At 45.5% G+C, this 17,028-nt stretch overlaps 1 protein-coding gene across 1 annotated transcript; it reads left to right on the top strand.

Moving 5' to 3' along the window:
• Positions 1–2,108: 2,108 nt before the first annotated feature.
• Cavin2 (caveolae associated protein 2) lies at positions 2,109–15,952 on the top strand. Its single transcript, XM_057758867.1, has 2 exons — positions 2,109–2,918; positions 13,639–15,952. Exons 1-2 carry the CDS (start codon positions 2,436–2,438, stop codon positions 14,377–14,379), a joined length of 1,224 nt encoding a protein of 407 aa, XP_057614850.1. The 5' UTR covers positions 2,109–2,435; the 3' UTR covers positions 14,380–15,952.
• Positions 15,953–17,028: the final 1,076 nt, after the last annotated feature.

The raw sequence follows: 17,028 nt of genomic DNA on the forward strand, positions 1-17,028 counted from the left end.
TTCTCTTCAAGGCGAAGAGAATGAACTGGACAATTGAATTGGTGTGATCATTTTTATTATCTTCGTGTTTAACTCCAACGCTGCACCCCATGCCCTGGCCCAAACATTTCACAAACATCGATTTATTCTTCATAACAACTAAGAGGACCAATATTGTTCTTATTGTGTAATAAGAAACTAGGGTCACAAAAAGAAGACTCGTTGTCCAGGGTTACACATACAACCGGGTCAGAATGTGACCTGGGAAGTGGGGCTTGCGAGTTCACGACCTTAGTTAGTCTGTTTCCTGAGAGGAAAAACTGGAGTAGCAAAAAAAAAAAAAAAAAAAAAAAAAAGTGTTACCATCTTCAGTCTGCACTAGTTTTCATTTCTGGGTCCAAGGTCAACTCTTGCCATCTGTTGAGAAAAATATGGGTGAAAGAAAGTCGTGAGTAAGGGCTTTGGAGAGTGGAGTGGGCAAAATTCTCAGGGTTTACTGAATGAGCCAATGGTAAACAGATTATATAGGGAAAGGCATTCAGCTTCATCAATATGCAAAGGGGAAAATCGGAGCAGGCCTCTCGGCTGGCTGGACAAGGCTCAGAAATTGAGAACAGAAAGAATGGCGACAATGTTTAGGGAAGTAATAAATGGTTTTTTGGACAACCCAGTGGACCTGGAAAACATACAATAAATATCCTGACACAAAGTCCACCTGGCATCGGAGCAGATGATAGATTGTAAATGATTTCCTGTGAGACCCTAGAAGAAAAAGGTGTATACGAGAAAGTGTCCAGTTGTGTTGGCAGACCTCAGTCTTTCTTCCTATTCAATACTGATTGTTACCAGTTGAGCATATTTCAAGGAGACAGAAGACATTTGTTCTCTGTAGGAGAATCCTATCAGATTCTAGAGAGAACTTTGAAAAATAAAAAAAAGCAAACCAAAAGAAGACCCTAAGAGAGACATACATGGATCTAAACTACATGGGAAGTAGAAAAAGACAAGATCTCTTGAGTAAATTGGGAGCATGGGGATCATGGGAGAGGGTAGAAGGGGAGGGGTATGAAGGAAGGGGAGCAGAGAGAAATATAGCTCAATTAAGAACAATTTTTAATAAAAGAGCTACTGTTTCATTGGTTTACATGGAGATATTGCTATTGAGAAAAGTGCTGTCCCATGATCAGTGCCTGACCCAGTGTGGGCTGACATTTGTTCTTGAAATCTTTCAAAGCAGGTCTGTTAAGACTTCCTGCCAAAAGCACTTTCACAGTCTGGGTACATTTAAGACCAATCCAAGCATGTAAAGTCGTGTTAGGCGAGAAGCCCCACATTCCAAAGGCCCCGCTAAGCAGGGCCACGTGTGAGAACAGGTGTGCCCCTTCACTGAGCAGGAATCTAGAAACGTCAAGCGTTAGAACCGCTCCAATTCAGCCTGGCCCGCAGTCACACTGCTGGGCTATGTCAGTAAAGGCCTCGCGCGGATGGGAATAGAGAAATTCTTGGCATGAATTCAGAATGAGAGGAGACAAATTCACACTTTCTCCTTTTAAAGAATTCAGAATTTTTTAAAATTCTGGGGAGAGGGGTTCCTCTTTTCATCTTTTAAAAAGTGGGAAAAAAAATTTAAAGTTCCGTGATTCTAAAAAGCATTCATTCAAAAGATTGTCACCTCTTATGTACCAGTTCCACAGCATGCATGGCCGCTTGTCTTAACATCCCTGCAGTCTAAGCTCTTTCAAGCTGGATTGCTTCCTCACTTGCAAGAGAAGGACGCACCAGGCTGTTTTTCTTGTCAGTTATCAGTGTAATTTCCATTCCTTTGCAAATAAGAAGGGAACACCATAAACTTGGCTGCGCAGACCCTTTCAGCCCTACCCCTCCCAGAAGGGCACTCGGTGTTCTGCAACCTATCAGTCAGCTCTGGCGCAAGAGTAAACAATACTTTCGGTTACAATAACTTGTATCCAGGGGAGGGGAAAAGAAGCCCGCAGTAACACAGCAGCCAGAGGAAAGTTTACTCGCTTTAGCCAATCAAAAGCTGGGAAGGCCAGCCAAGTTAACATGTTTCTCCCCGCCTCTAAATGAACTCATGATTGAAATATGGCATTGAATCTGTTTTAAAAAGGGAAGGCGTGTAGGAAAGAAAAGCGAACGCAGTCAAGAGCTTTGGCTTGCGGAGAACGTGGTTAGGAAGTGTTTGCTTGTGGCTGAACCCAGAGTGGGTCCAGTAACCTTTGCCTTCCACTGGGTGGAGTAGGGCCTTTAAGAGCAGCTGGAATGCAGTTCTCCTGATCAGCTTAGCCGGTTATTCCCTGCTTGAACCTCTGCTAGCCCTGGAGAACAGTGTCCGGTTCAGACCAACGGACCTCCCGCGCTCTGCAGTCACCACAGCCCACTTCTTGCCTGAGCGAGAAACTTTGCAGCAGGGGAAGTAGGCTCCCATCTGCGCAGCCATGGGAGAGGACGCTGTACAAGCCGAAAAGTCCCAGCACCCAAATGCGGACGCGCGCCAGGAGAAGCCATCCAGCCCCAGCCCAATGCCTTCCTCCACACCAAGCCCCAGCCTGAACCTGGGCTCCACAGATGAGGCCATCCGGGACAACTCGCAGGTGAATGCTGTGACCGTGCACACACTCCTGGACAAGCTCGTCAACATGCTGGACACCGTGAGGGAGAACCAGCACAACATGGAGCAGCGGCAGATCAACCTGGAGGGCTCCGTGAAGGGCATCCAGAACGACCTCACCAAGCTCTCCAAGTACCAGGCCTCCACCAGCAACACCGTGAACAAGCTGCTGGAGAAGTCTCGCAAGGTCAGCGCTCACACGCGTGCCGTCCGCGAGCGCCTGGAGAGGCAGTGCGTACAGGTGAAGAGATTGGAAAACAACCACGCCCAGCTCCTCCGCCGCAACCACTTCAAAGTGCTCATCTTCCAGGTTAGTGTCCCCAGGGCACCCCCTCCACGTGCCTGATCTCAGTCCTGAGATCCAATCTGTCTGGCCAGTCAAGCACACAGGCAAAACATTATCCTCCAGCCGCCTGCTACTGCCAACTATAAAATGTGCCCATATGGGTTGGAATCCCCTTGTCCTTCAGGCAACGCCCGTGGGCCTGGCGGACTGGGAACATTTGTCAGGAAACACCTAGATACACTTGGCATAGGGTGGAAAGCTGAGCAGGTGCACGCACCGGCTGCAGACAAATCCATTTGTCTCTTCTCATTAGGAAGTTGGGACTGTGGCTGCAGCTGTTAGCTGGACAGGGCAAGTTAATTCGGTGGCTTTTTATTAACTCTTAGTAGAAGTGAGCCAACTACACGAAGGATTTGTTTTCTTTTGTTCTAACCAAGACTGCCCACACAAAACCTTTAAACCATGCCTTTTCTCCAAAGGCTCCTGGTGCGTTTGGAAACTAACAGAATGGGTGGTTGAAACGAGCCGTGTTCTTTAAGACACCTTTTGTCAAAACAGTCTCCAGTTCTTCCTAGCAAATGGTGCTTTAAAAGTGGGAAGCAAAGGGCAACTCTTTACAAACCCACTAGATATGCCCACATTGCTCAGAAGGACGAAACTCTATAGTGAAGTAAAAGAGTCATCGGTGGTGGTCACAAAGACCAGCCTTCAATATCTTCTCCTTCAAATGGCTGTGTTAGCATAAAAGGGCCACTTAATTCTTTTTTTAATGCATCAGTGATGCAATTAATGTAGCAAAGGCTATTTGGGGACAGGAAGATGGCATGGGCTGTTGTTTGGCCAAGTGGTGGGCATCTGTTAATCCACGGGCTGCCCTGCCTAGTGCTGGAAGCCCTTCTGTGGATGGCACCGAGCCAACCCGGACCCCAGGAAGCAGAGCCATCCTGCCTCGGGGCGTCTCCTTGCGACCATGTGAAAGGGGAGACTTTCAAAGCCATGGAGGGGAGAGGCCATAACCAACAGATTGTGAACGCATACAGGGAGAGCCTTTATCTCCCCGGAGACAGTAGAAACGGGGATCTAAACCAAAGGAGCCTTCTTTTTTTCCTAACGAATCTTCTCTGCCAAGTCAGAACCCGGGGCTTGCCTGTCACCATAAAAGGAAAGTGTCTTCTTGATGTTCTTGCGGCCTCCCCAAATTGCACTTGAGGGTTGGGAGGTTCCGGCAGCTGAGGCTCCTTGACCTCACAGGCTTTCCCATTTGGGGAACTGTTAGGCTTTTAATGCAGATGCCATAGCTTTTCAGGCAGCAGCTGAATGGGAAAGAGATGTGGTCAACCGTCTGAGATTCTAAGCCTAGAGGCCTTAGCTCTCAAGAGATTTCTAAATCAAGTAGCGATTTCCTAACCAAACGGAACACACGCAGGCTGGTCAAAAGAAACTTCCCTTCCTTCAGCATGAACTGGGGATAGATGGGTACCTCTTGCCTTCCAGTAAGGAGGGGAGGAAAAGGTTTCTCCAGTAAAGGAAAAGAAGGATTTTTAAGGATTTGGTTTTGTTTTGATAATGAATGTTCTACCAGCATGTGGAGGAGGGATGGGAAAGAAATGGCTAGGGCATTCGAGAGAGATATGGATCTGACTGTGGGTGACTTAACGGCAGGTGCTCTTGATGAGGCTCTGACAAAGCCGCCTGTTGTGTTCCGTTTCACCAACAGGTGTGGCACCGCACCTGAATTGAAATGGAAGCACACAAGACCCAAGTGGAAGCTAAGGGAATCCAAAGCAAAGTGTGCAGACCATTCTGGGCCCATGAGCAAGCACACACACACACACACACACAAAGAGCCGTTTAGAAGGCAGGGAGCTTCAGGCCAGTGACTAGAGCTTTCTCTTCCCATAGGGAGGGTTTTCGCTAGCTAACGGGATTTAGAATCGCAGCTCCGAAGGCGCAGGATGGTTATCTGAGAAACGGAATGGAACTGTGGCTGTCTGGAGTGTTTAGTCTTTCTGGAAGTAGAGGTTTGAGTAGGGTACCAATTATGCTAATGAGAGAAACAGTAATTTTTATTAAAGCGGAATCCAGGAGAGGGGGAGGAAACACAGACACTGGCCCACCTCCTCCTTTGATCCTTTGCCAACTGTGTTGACGGTGGATACACGTGCCCTCTGTGGGCCTCTGTTTCCCGCCCTGTAAACACAGAGGACATTAATAAGACCAGAAAATAGCTGAGCTCTTAATGGGCCCAGCATATACTGCCCAACACCGTTCTCGCTACCTTCTTGCCTTTCCCCGAGTTAAAGATGAAGATGCCGAGTTTGTCTACAGTTGGGTAGCACATTGGTGGCAAAGGTGTGACTCGATGTCACATTTAGTCTGTCCCAGAATATGGGCTTCCAAACGCTAGTGCGTCCTGGCTCGTACTTGTCCCACAAGGGAAGAATAAAGAAAATCACATATTTAAGATGACTCATACAGACTGGCATGGAGTTAAGGCTCGCTGCATAGAATCTATTACTGTCTGGGCCTGAAATGCAGGGCTGAGACAGCAGCCTCCCCTTCTACTAGACTAGAAATACAGCTCTTGGGCCAAAACTGACCCCACCCTTCTGAGGACCTTGAAATATCCTTGCAGACCAGGATGGGGAAACCCGCAGAAACAGCTGGCCCAAGCTAGTGGGAGCTTGGTGATTCCAGACCGATAGCTGGGGAACCTGCATAGGACCAAACTAGGCCCTCTCAATGGGTGACAGTTATGTGGCGTGGGCATTTGGTGGGACCACTGTCAGTGGAACCAGTATTTATCGCTAGTGCGTGAACAGGCTCTTTGGAGCCCATTCCCTAAGGAGGGACACCTTGCTCAGCCTACATATGGGCTGGAAGGCCTTAGTGATGTAACAGACTTTGTTGACTCCCCAAGGGAGGTCTCACCCTCTCCGAGGAGTGGATGGGGGTGGGGGGTGGGGAAGGGAAGTGTGAGGAACTGGAGGATGCAAGGGAGAGGGAACTGGGATTGGTATGTAAAATAAGATTGTCTTTAAAATAATTTTTCAAAAAGAAATAGCTTTTCTGGTCCCTTTTTAGTTGAGATTTACTGGCCCACACACATACACACACCCGTTATATGCTTGCCATCATTTCAGAATCAGCATTATATCATAACCCATGAAAACAAAGGACGGTACCCAAAATACTACTCTAAATAGACCTTTCTAACACGGTGGTGGAAGGGGACCATCCCAGACCTGCAGAGAATGCAGAATGCAGACAGCAAACACGGTACTGGGGCCACTTGTACCTTGAAAAAAAATCTGTCATTCTCAGTGCTCTGAAAGCCTATGATGCAATTCTTTTCAGTCTCCTTACTAAACAATTATGTTTCTGGTTTAGGGCAAAAAAAATTATTTGAAAATAGGAGGAATTCTTTAAAGGAAAGGCTATCCCTTGACTTGGGCATATTTGGTACTGTAATGTTGAGAAGATCCATGTTTGTGAAGATAGATCTATGTCGATCTGAGGTCTGCAGTTTGTGAAATGCTCTCACGTCCCAAATCTATTTCTGAGTGTGTGTATATGTTTGTATATATGCGATTGTGTGTATGTGTATCTGTGTTTGCGAGTTATATGAGGATATATCTGTGTTTGAGAGCATGTGACTGTGTGTGTGTGTGTGTGGTGTGTGTATCTGTATACGTGAGTATATGTGAGTATATCTGTGTTTGAGAATGTGTATGTATGAGTGTGTGAGTGTGTGTGTGTTGTGTATTTGTATGTATAGATGTGTTTATGTGTATATATGTGTGGTATGTGTATATCTGTGAGTATATCTCTGAGAGTGTGTATGTATGAGTATATGTGTGTGTGTTAGTGTCTGTGTGTGTAGGATGATTTGTAAGACACTTATAATTTGGACTTTTAATTCCTACCTTTGTTTTAAATCTACTTAAAACACGCCATTTATTTGTTGAAGTTTCGCTGTGTTCCACAACAGTATTGTAGCTCATGGGCATCCAGTTCCTCAGTGAATATTTCCAATTGCAGACAACTGGAGAAACAACCATTGCCCCTTTGAACACCAAGATAAATTTGGAAATTTCAGTTAAAAGAAGAAATTTTATTCTCTTTAATTTTCTCTACAAAAGTTTAATATAATATTTGAGTTTAAAATAATGAGACATAAAAAAAACAATAAATAAAATAAAACTTAAAGCATTGATGATCATAATATTAATGCCAAGGAAATAGCAAGTTTACTGTTTTTCTTGGAAGCCTGCCTATCCTTTCCTCACAGTAGAAGTTGTGTGGAAAGCTGAGCAGAAGTGTTCTCTGCTGGCTGAGAAGGCTTCAGGCACTGCCCAGTAACTGGCCCTGAAGAGGAGGTGCCACTGGCATCCTCAGAAGGTTCTAGTGATGATTGTTTGAAAAAGAAGTCTGGGAATCATTTCAAAACCAGGGAACGAATGAGGATATGCCTGGACAGCTTGCACTTCCATCCGCATGGAGTTGTGAAACTGGAGAAAAAAAGAAGAGAGAGGTCACATATTTTCAGCGGAGACATTTCTGAGAAGTTGAGTCTGTGAATGCGCTTTAACGATTCATCATTTGGGTTCTTCAATAATATCAGAATTTTAGAAGTGTGCTAATAGTACAATCTCCGTGTGATTTTTAACTCCATTGGTTTAAAAGAGGACTTTACCCCAGAACATTGCTCTAAAAGCTATTCTGTTGGTACGGACTGGAAAGAAATGGGGATGTGTGTAACCAAAGATGCCCTTATGTGAAAACTCTCCCTGCATGCTTCACGGGCCAATTCCCTTAAAGAATATTGGCTTTGTCATGTTGCTTATCCAGTGCCCCTTTAGTGTATGAGATTAAAAACTATTATTTCTTAGTGTTATTATTTACACTTAGTAAATGTCAGCATTGCCCCGGGCACTAGGAGTAAATAACATAAATAACTGACTGTAGTTAGTATTTTGGGGGAGGAATTGCATTCAGATAGATAGGTAAGTAGATAGATAGATGATAGATAGATAGATAGATAGATAGATAGATAGATAGATAGATGATAGATAGATGATAGATAGATAGATAGATAGATAGATAGATAGATAGATGATAGATCGATAGATCGATAGATAGATAGATAGATAGATGATAGATGGATAGATGATAGCTAGATTACATAGATAGACACATGCATAGATACATACATTCACAGACATATAAATTTTTTTTTGTGTGTGTGTGTGTGTGTGCTACACTCTGTCAGATGCAGCCCCCTCTAGACTTTTGAAATGCTCTTCAATCCAACTCAGGCCCTATAGTTTTTACTCCTGTGTGGGACTACACACATCGAGTGTGAATGGGGGCACCATGGTATTGTTCCTGTGAACAGTCACTTCTTTTTGTAGTGTGTAGGTTAAAAATCACATAATCAAAAATGCTTGGTCTAGAAACCCCTTAATAATCATTTAGTTTAACACCATTTTCTATGAAAGAAACTTAGGGTCTGAGAGACAAAATTACTGTCAAGGTCTCATTTCATTGATAAAAAAATTATAGCATTGTAGAGCAGGTAAACAAAACTATAATCTCACTGTGATAATTTTTATCGCATAAACAAGTTCATGTTTATGAGCCTTTTAATCATTCGGTGTGGGTTTGTATTGTTTTTGTATTTTTCATGTGTAACAAAGAACACCTAACCAATGTGATCTTTAAAAAAAAAAAATTAAACCCTTGATAACACTAAAAAAAAAAGAGACTTTTAAATCTTCCAGAATGTGAAAGTCTGCCCGGGGATTATAGCTAATGCATTTTACTCTTATGACTTGCTGATTCCACCGACAGCCACCCCGGGGGTACAGCTCTAATCAATGGCTTTATCCACTTGGCGATCTATACCTGAGAAACACAAACTGGAGAAAATCTCGATGTGTAAAGGAGACCTATAAATCAGAATGCCAGGTGACATAGCTTCATTTTAAAAGCGAGTATTTAGAGATGATTGGATAAAATATTCCACGGGCACAAATTTATGTTCTTCACACCCCAACAGAATCCCACCCTGTCCCTGTTTTTTTTATCTAACAACAGGAATGAGAAGGGGGTGAAAGGAGAGAGACCTGGCCCCTCTCTCCTTTCTGGGTGGTTTAAATGACTTCAAGCTGACTTCCTTGGCTAATGCTGGCCGCAGGATCTTTTGTTTTTAAGTTTGCGTGTCTGTATGTGTATGGAGACGATGTGTATTGTCAACTTCAAACCAGGCAGTGCCCAACAGGCTGGCAGTTTCCGCTGCACTGATATTTACACGCACAACTGGGGCTTCTGGCTCACAAGAATCGATACAATAGCAAACAAGCCGAGGCTCGTGAAAAATGCTACTTCTCGTTCCATTCCTTTTTCCCGTATGCCACAAGCGTATCCGTCATATGTGTTTGAAGTTTACTGCTTAATATTCCCTTCCTTGGAAAACCTCCTAAGGGTCCTTCTTAAAGGTCAGAACCCGGGACACCTGCAACAATGGGGGCTGAGGACCTTTGTGAAAACTAAGGACAAATAACCACCCGCTCCTAGGGGCTTCTCCTAGGTAGACCTGTCCCAGGAAATAACCCACAGGGATTGCTGTGCCATTTCAGGGAGTCACAAATCCCAGGTAGACAAGTCAGGAGCTAGCTTCAGTAAGGAGCAGAGGAATTAGGGCTATACATTCAAGCCCCACTGTGAAAAGAGCTGTAAGTCTGGGGATGTGTAAGAGAAAGCATGTCCCATGAGCACAGAAGTGTCACCTCCTTGGTCGGCATGTGACGCAGAATGTGTTTCCGTGAGGTGTGTAAGAGGGCTACACACTAGACTATACGCCCCGACGCGAGACCAGCTCCATGGATCCTATCCACGCTGAATTCCCACTGCTCCGACAGCGGGACACCATACTCCGTATGCTTTGTGCAGGACAGTGACTTCGAAGGAAGAAAACTGGTCTTTTTCTGGAATCTTAACAATCGTTTTTGGAAAAAGAAAGAGATCTCTGTGCTTAGGAACTTGCAAATTTCCACATAAAAGGAAAGGGTTGCCTTTGAAGAGGATGTCAAAAGAAGTCACAAAATGCACACACTGTCCGGTAGGCCGAGCATAAAATATTGCCTGGGTACCTCGAGGGGAAGCAGAGATGCAAGAAGACCTTGCTCAGTAGTTTCCAGCCGCATGAAGACACAGCTCATTCTGTATTATCTCTGCTCCTGCTGAGTTAATTCCATAATTGACATCCGAGAGCACACCTGTAAATGATTTTCACACTTCACCAAAGAGTTCACCTGGGTTTCCGCCTTCCTCGACACCCTTCCCCCATCCCCCCCATCGGAAGATGTAACACAGATATTACAATTCACTTCCTAATACGCTCTCCTCAAAGCTGTCCTCGATAAGAGGGACAAAAGAGCCACCAGACTCTGCTTTGGTAAAGATAAAATTTTACATTTAGGAAAAACTGAGACTCATTTTAATTCTACCCTTTTGTTAAAATTGAAGAACAGAAAGTTATCCGGTCTGCAACTTTTGATGGCCCCGAGAGCTTATGGTATAGACAATGTACCTTAAGGCTTATTTTCCTCAGTTTTCTGCCTGAATGCCTTTCCCCACTTAGGACTTTTAATAGCATTTCACTGAGCGCTTGGTTTTATCCTTCCCTGCAAGCAATAGCTGCCAACCCCGCTCAGCCCTCTTAATCAAAGCCCAGGAGAGACGTTGCTTCCAGACGAGACATCAGAGCCCTAACTGCTTCTGTAAGTCTACCCGTTCTGTACCGCTCCACTGGAAACAGAACCCTTCTTTCAGAGGGAGACCACAGTGCCCCTCAGGCCTTGGCCTCTCTAGTATCCCCAGTGCCAACAGCATTCAGCTGACCTCCCTGTAGACGCAGAGCTGAGCAGGTTGGCTCTCCTACAGCCCTACAGCCTGCCCCCACATAGAGCAATCTACACCTCAGCCACCTTCTTAGAAAGCTGTCTTACCTGACGTGTTCCCCTAGTGAGTAGTTGTTAAACTTTACATGGGAGACACAGTGCGGAAGAAAAGATAAAAACCCTTCCAGAAAGCACGTGCCCGTGAAGAAGCAGAGGCAACTTCAGCTTGAAGCATGACAAGCTGTTGGCTTCAAAAGTCCACCTCCTAAAGGACTCCTGGGAACTAGCCACTGCCGATAGCTCCTCAGTTAAGGGGTGAGGCCTGGGTCATCATGCACACCATCTTTTGCATGTCCTGTACAGGTAGCCCCAACTTCTATGAGCTCACAGGTGTAATTCTTATGTCACGTACAGAAGATAGACGTTCACAGAACTTCTCCCTATCCCTCCAGTACTTAAATTCTTTCCATCTCCCTCGCTCAGTGTTCCCTGAGCCTTCATGAGGGGAGGGGATTGATATAGCGACCTACTGAGGGCTGAGTGGTCTCTTGCTCTCAGCACCATAACCAATTGTGCACTTACTACAAAGAAAAGCTTCTCTGATCAAGGACCAGAGCAGGCCTGGTCTATGAGACAAGCATTGATACTGAAAAGCTACTTTCAATTCATGACCATTTGTCAAAATAATAATAGCAGAACGTATTCTAAGGACCATGATCTCCCCAGCCATGTTCTTCAACCAGGGTTATAGTACCAGAACTAAACTCCCTTCCTATGAAGCAGGCCTCAAATCCAATCAGAAAGTAGTTAGTTAGTCACCCACGACAGCCATACCATTATTACCTGTGAAGCAGGCCTCAAACCCAATCAGAAAACAGCTAGTCACCCATGACAACAATGCCACTACTGTGCCCGCGGCCACGCCCTGTCTGGCAGGTTGGTAACACAGGACGCAGGGTTTGGTGCTGTGTAAGATCGCTGATGGGTTTTCTCTCACGCGGCAGCCTTCCGAACACCTGCCAGCACCCTGGAAGGCCATGCACGGGGAAAGCAGACCTTCACGTCCACAGACGGCAGTTTGTTTTCCTACTTCCAAGTGTGCCGAACCGGCTGAGATGCAATCAGGTCACCTGGAGGCTCTGGGCGCAGTGTAGGTGGAAAGGAGTCTGGATGCGTGCCCGGCTTACATTCCCACAGAACCCCCAGTGGCCCTGGCAGTGCATTTTGAAAGCTGCTAATCTAGGTCAAATCCTCTGGTTCCTATCTGGAAGGAGCGGAACCCAAGGAGATTAAGCTGTTTGCTGATGCTCCACAGCCATTTAACAGTTCAGCGAAGACACACTCAGGCCTCCTGCCATAATTCTTCACCTTGTGCTATTATTTTCTACAAAACCACGAGGGTACCATGATAATGGATTCTTGTGTAACAGTGAAAAAAAAAAAACCACTTAAAACTCAAAGTTGCTCTTATGCTATGTGGCCTGAATCTGTCTGTGTTCTGATCTCTCAGGGAGCAACTTTGCACGGGGCAGATTTTCTGGCTCTGCCAATCCCAGAGACCCTATGGGAGGCCACGGTTGCCTCTGCCAGGGGCTGGAGGTGGGGTATGCTGGGAAGTCTGAAGAGGGCTGGCTCCCCAGCTTCTCTCCTCACTCTTAGCTGACGGTGAGCCCAGAGCTTCATTGCCCAAAGACACACTGCACACTAGAGGCTTGACACCCTATCTGGTCACATGTTTGACTCCTCTCGGTCCCTTCCTGATTCCCACAGGACACATCCTAATCACATGGCTTTACAAGCAGGAGCTGGGAAGGCGAATCCTCACTTACATCACTCAATAATGTGTGTGTGTATAAGTATGTGTGCATATGTATGTGTGCGTGTGTATGTGTATACATGTGCGTACATGTGTGTGAATGTGTGCATGAATGTGTATTATGTGTGCATATGTGTGCGTGTGTGTATGTTTGTGTGTGCATGTGTACACGTGTGTGTCATTGTGTGCGTAAATGTGTGTATATACGTGCATGTGCGTGCATGTGTACATGTGTGGATGCATGCATGTGTGTATGTGTGTGCATCTGTGTGTGCGTGCGTGGATGCATGCATGTGTGTATGTGTGTGCATCTGTGTGTGTGTGCGTGTGTGGATGCATGCATGTGTGTATGTGTGTGCATCTGTGTGTGTGTGCGTGTGTGGATGCATGCATGTGTGTATGTGTGTGCATCTGTGTGTGTGTGCGTGTGTGGATGCATGCATGTGTGTGTGCATCTGTGTGTGTGTGTGCGTGTGTGTGTGTGTGTGTTGATATTGGTCTGTCCAACCGTCTCTTCTAATGCCCAGTGGAGGAAGAGGGACCTGATCAAGGCTTCTTCAATGCTATTCTTCATTTAAGGACTCCTTAACTCCCCTCTGGCTCCGTCTGCATTTTCCACCATGAACTCTGGACATGTTTGTACTGGAATTGTGGCAGAAGCTGTGCCTCTGGCCAGACGGAAGAGAGGAGAGAAGGCCTCTGGGCTCTCAGGGCTGCCACTTACTTTGGTCTCTTTATCTAGGCAGCTTCCTGGCCTCTATGAGTCAGGCCACTTCCCTCTGCCTGTCACTGATAGAGCCTTTGCCAGCTCCGCTCCTGGTATTCCCACGGGCCAGCCTGGCCTTATCCAGCCCGAGGGGAATGACTGCACCCACACGAGAAAGAGTCGTTTCCTATTCTAGAGAACGAAGCCATCCTTGATTTCTATCATTTCCATTGCCCAGAATCGCACCCAAATCACAGTCGTTCTGGGCTATTTGTAAAATGTGCCATTATCCTAAACCCACACTGCCCTTCTTTTCAGGAAGAAAGTGAGATCCCTGCCAGTGTGTTTGTGAAGGAGCCGGTTCCCGCTCCTGCGGAAGGCAAGGAGGAGTTTGCTGAGGAGAATAAGTCCCTGGAGGAGACCCTGCACAACGTGGAACTCTCCTCCGATGACGAATTGCCCTGTGATGAGGAAGGCCTGGAAGACAGCGCTGACGAGAAGCTGGAAGAAAGCAGGGCAGAGAAAATAAAGAGATCCAGCCTGCGGAAAGTGGATAGTCTCAAGAAAGCCTTTTCTCGCCAGAATATCGAGAAAAAGATGAACAAGCTGGGCACAAAGATCGTATCTGTTGAGAGGAGGGAAAAGATTAAGAAATCACTCGCATCCACCCACCAGAAAGCCTCTTCGGGGATAAGCTCCTCTTTCAAGGTTTCTCCCCTGTCCTTCGGGAGGAAGAAAGTCCGAGAGGGAGAAAGCTCTGCAGAAAATGAGACCAAGTTGGACGACCAGAGCTCCTTCACAGAGGGTGTTTCCGAAGCCTCCCTCCCCAGCGGCAGCGCGGAAGATGGTGAGAAGCCAGCTTTGAAGGGGAACAGCTCCGGCGTGGGCAGCAATGCTGACCTGACCATTGCGGAGGATGAAGAGGGGGAGTCGGTGGATCTGCAGCAGGCACAGCAGGTGTATGATGAGAGTGGTTACATGCTCGACTCCGAAGACATGGAAGGATCCGGTGAGAAACAGGTCCAACCGGCCGTGCTGCAGGTGGACCAGACTGCCTGAGTGCACGTCCACCCAGCACACGGGGCCAGCTGCAGAACCCAGCGCTGGCTCAGGGGCATCCGCATCCCCAAAACCACCTCTGCACCTCTCCATCTCTTCCTGCTCCCGGCTGTGACTGTCCAGGCCATAATCACTGGTCATGCCCTCAGACATACATGGACTCAAGGAAACAAAACGCCAGGAGTTCCACTTTTAATTTGCTCTTAAGTTCTGTTTCTGTAGAATTCCTCCAAGTTTGGAATAAGAAAGGGATAGAACAATTAATAAACACCAATCTATTTGGCTTAGTCAGGAAAACTAAAGTAGATTTAAGACAGTAGTCATGAAATGTGATTTTTTTTTGTCATTCTATCAGCTTGCTGAATTGTATGTAGCAGTAACATAGTGATTTCTCACCATGGTCTATGAATGATTATTCTTCAGATATGTGACCTAGAATACACGTAAGTCTGTACACTGAAAATGTAACTCTGTATTTTAAGAAAAAAAAATATTTACAAAAGATAGAGCGCAATGCTCAGCTGATTATTCTCTTATAGGAACCTTGTTCATTCATTACACGTGGAGGGATTGGACCGCTGTGATGGTCAGGTAAGGGCATGGGGACCAGTAAGCTAAGAACCTAGGGTGACGCGGTCGGAACACGAGAAATGGAATACAAAGGAGACCAAAAGGAAGGATGCTGCAGTGAAAAAAAGGATGTACTCAAAAATGAAGTATTGACATTTTAAATCTATTTTACTCTTTAATAACAATACTACAGAGGCTCATCTATCTTACAAGGATATGTCTTAGCTTCCTACTCTAGTATTATATGCTCTAACCATATATTCTGGTATAGAAGTCCTAGTTCTTCTTGCTAAGTGAATGGCGGTGCACATCCTCTGTGAAGACATTCAAAAGGATGCTGTCTCCTCGGAATAACGCAAGTCTGAAATAAATAGCATGTGCTGTTTTGCGGGGAGGCCAGTCACATAATCCTTTAATATTTTTTCCATTCTGAAGTGACCTTTCCACTCCAAATATGATATAGGTTGATAAGGTATTCAAACTTGCATGTGTCAGAAGAGAAAATTCCAGTTTTTCTTTTTATATACATAATGGTAATGTCATTCCAGGTAATAGTTTATTTATACATTAATTTTGCAGGATACTAATGTGTTGTTTTAGCTTCTAGCTAGTATTTTATGCCATGTGTTTGTTCATTCTGCCTAACATACTAAAAGGTTGCCTTAACTATTTTTCATTACAAAATGCCAACATTTTGCTAAGTTACACTGTAAAGATAGGAGGCCCCGGGCTTGAATTCTCTGCTCTCGGTCTGCAGGGCAGCTGACCTGACTGACTGACTGACAGCTAGAGATGACCCCAGCGACCTGGCAGGAGGAGGTGACTCCAAGCAGCAGTCACAAGCTGCCTCTGATTGCAAGGGACAAGACGGAAACAGTGGGTTGATGGTGTAACCTCTTCAGCTCTGCTCCTATGCTGCGGTGGATGTAACCCCCAAATACTGACTTGTTGAACTAACAATGCCTGTGTGAAATAAGATCCAATAAACCAAAAAATAAAAAGTGTATAACAGTGTCGGTGTATTTGACAAAAACCGTCTTACAGGCAGAAGGAGCTGATTGCAAAATGTTTGCTGGGTGTAACGGAGATGGTGATTGTTTCTGTCTTGGTTCCCCTATTAACTCTGCTGTCTCCCCCCACCCCACCACCACATTTAGAAATTCAGCACTCATTCTTCGAGTTTAACTTTCTCAACACCACCTTGCCAGCTCTATAGCAGGTGAATTGATTGCAGCTGCTTGATGAATTTGCTAGTTCCATCTGCATTTGGTAGGATTGCGCCAGGCAGCCCTCTGCTTCGGAACCTGTCGAGCTGTGCATTCAGTTTGTTCACCCAGATACACTTTTGTCTTCTGCGGGGTCATGGACTGCATAGACTCTTTTACCCAGCACCCGAAGCAGGCTTGTTCCACCTTCTGTAGAGTGACTGTCACTTAATATGCCTGATGAGCTGGGGGAATCCTCGGGTCCATGACACATTTCTATCTCCCGTTGCAAAAATGCTTTATTGATTCCTATACATGAGACACTTGTCAGTCGAAACTGCATGCAGACATCCTAAGATACTGGCAATCACATGTATTCAATGTTCCACAGTCGAAGCTTTAAAACCCCAAGCAATAAAACAGAATTAGGCCAGATAATTGTTGGGAAACGCATACCATAGGGATGAGAGCAAGCAGCATCTGTGGCTATGGGACCTATCGGTTTTGTATTATGGTTGAATTATTTGCATACTGGTGAGGCTGGGAAGTCCCCAGATTAGATATGTCTTCATCCCACCCATCCAATAAACCACCCCTAACTTTATGTGCCTGGAGCTCAGGAACTCCATTAGTGCCCCCTAAATACCAGCTTCACATTAATAAGGACTGAGAGCTGTATTTAGGAGTGCAATCCGGTCGTAAGATTCTTCTCTTATATGAATCACAAAAATCACAAAAAAAAAAAAAAAAAAAAAAAAAAAAAACGAGCAATAAAACGTGATTTTTCTGCAGGATTCATTTCTTTTAAGCTTACAGGTAGTTCAACGGGCATCTTTCCCTCTAACTTAGGGATCCAGTTTTTAGAATATGAGAA

This window comes from Chionomys nivalis, chromosome 26 (assembly GCF_950005125.1).
Source record: "Chionomys nivalis chromosome 26, mChiNiv1.1, whole genome shotgun sequence".
Lineage (NCBI taxonomy): Eukaryota > Metazoa > Chordata > Mammalia > Rodentia > Cricetidae > Chionomys > Chionomys nivalis.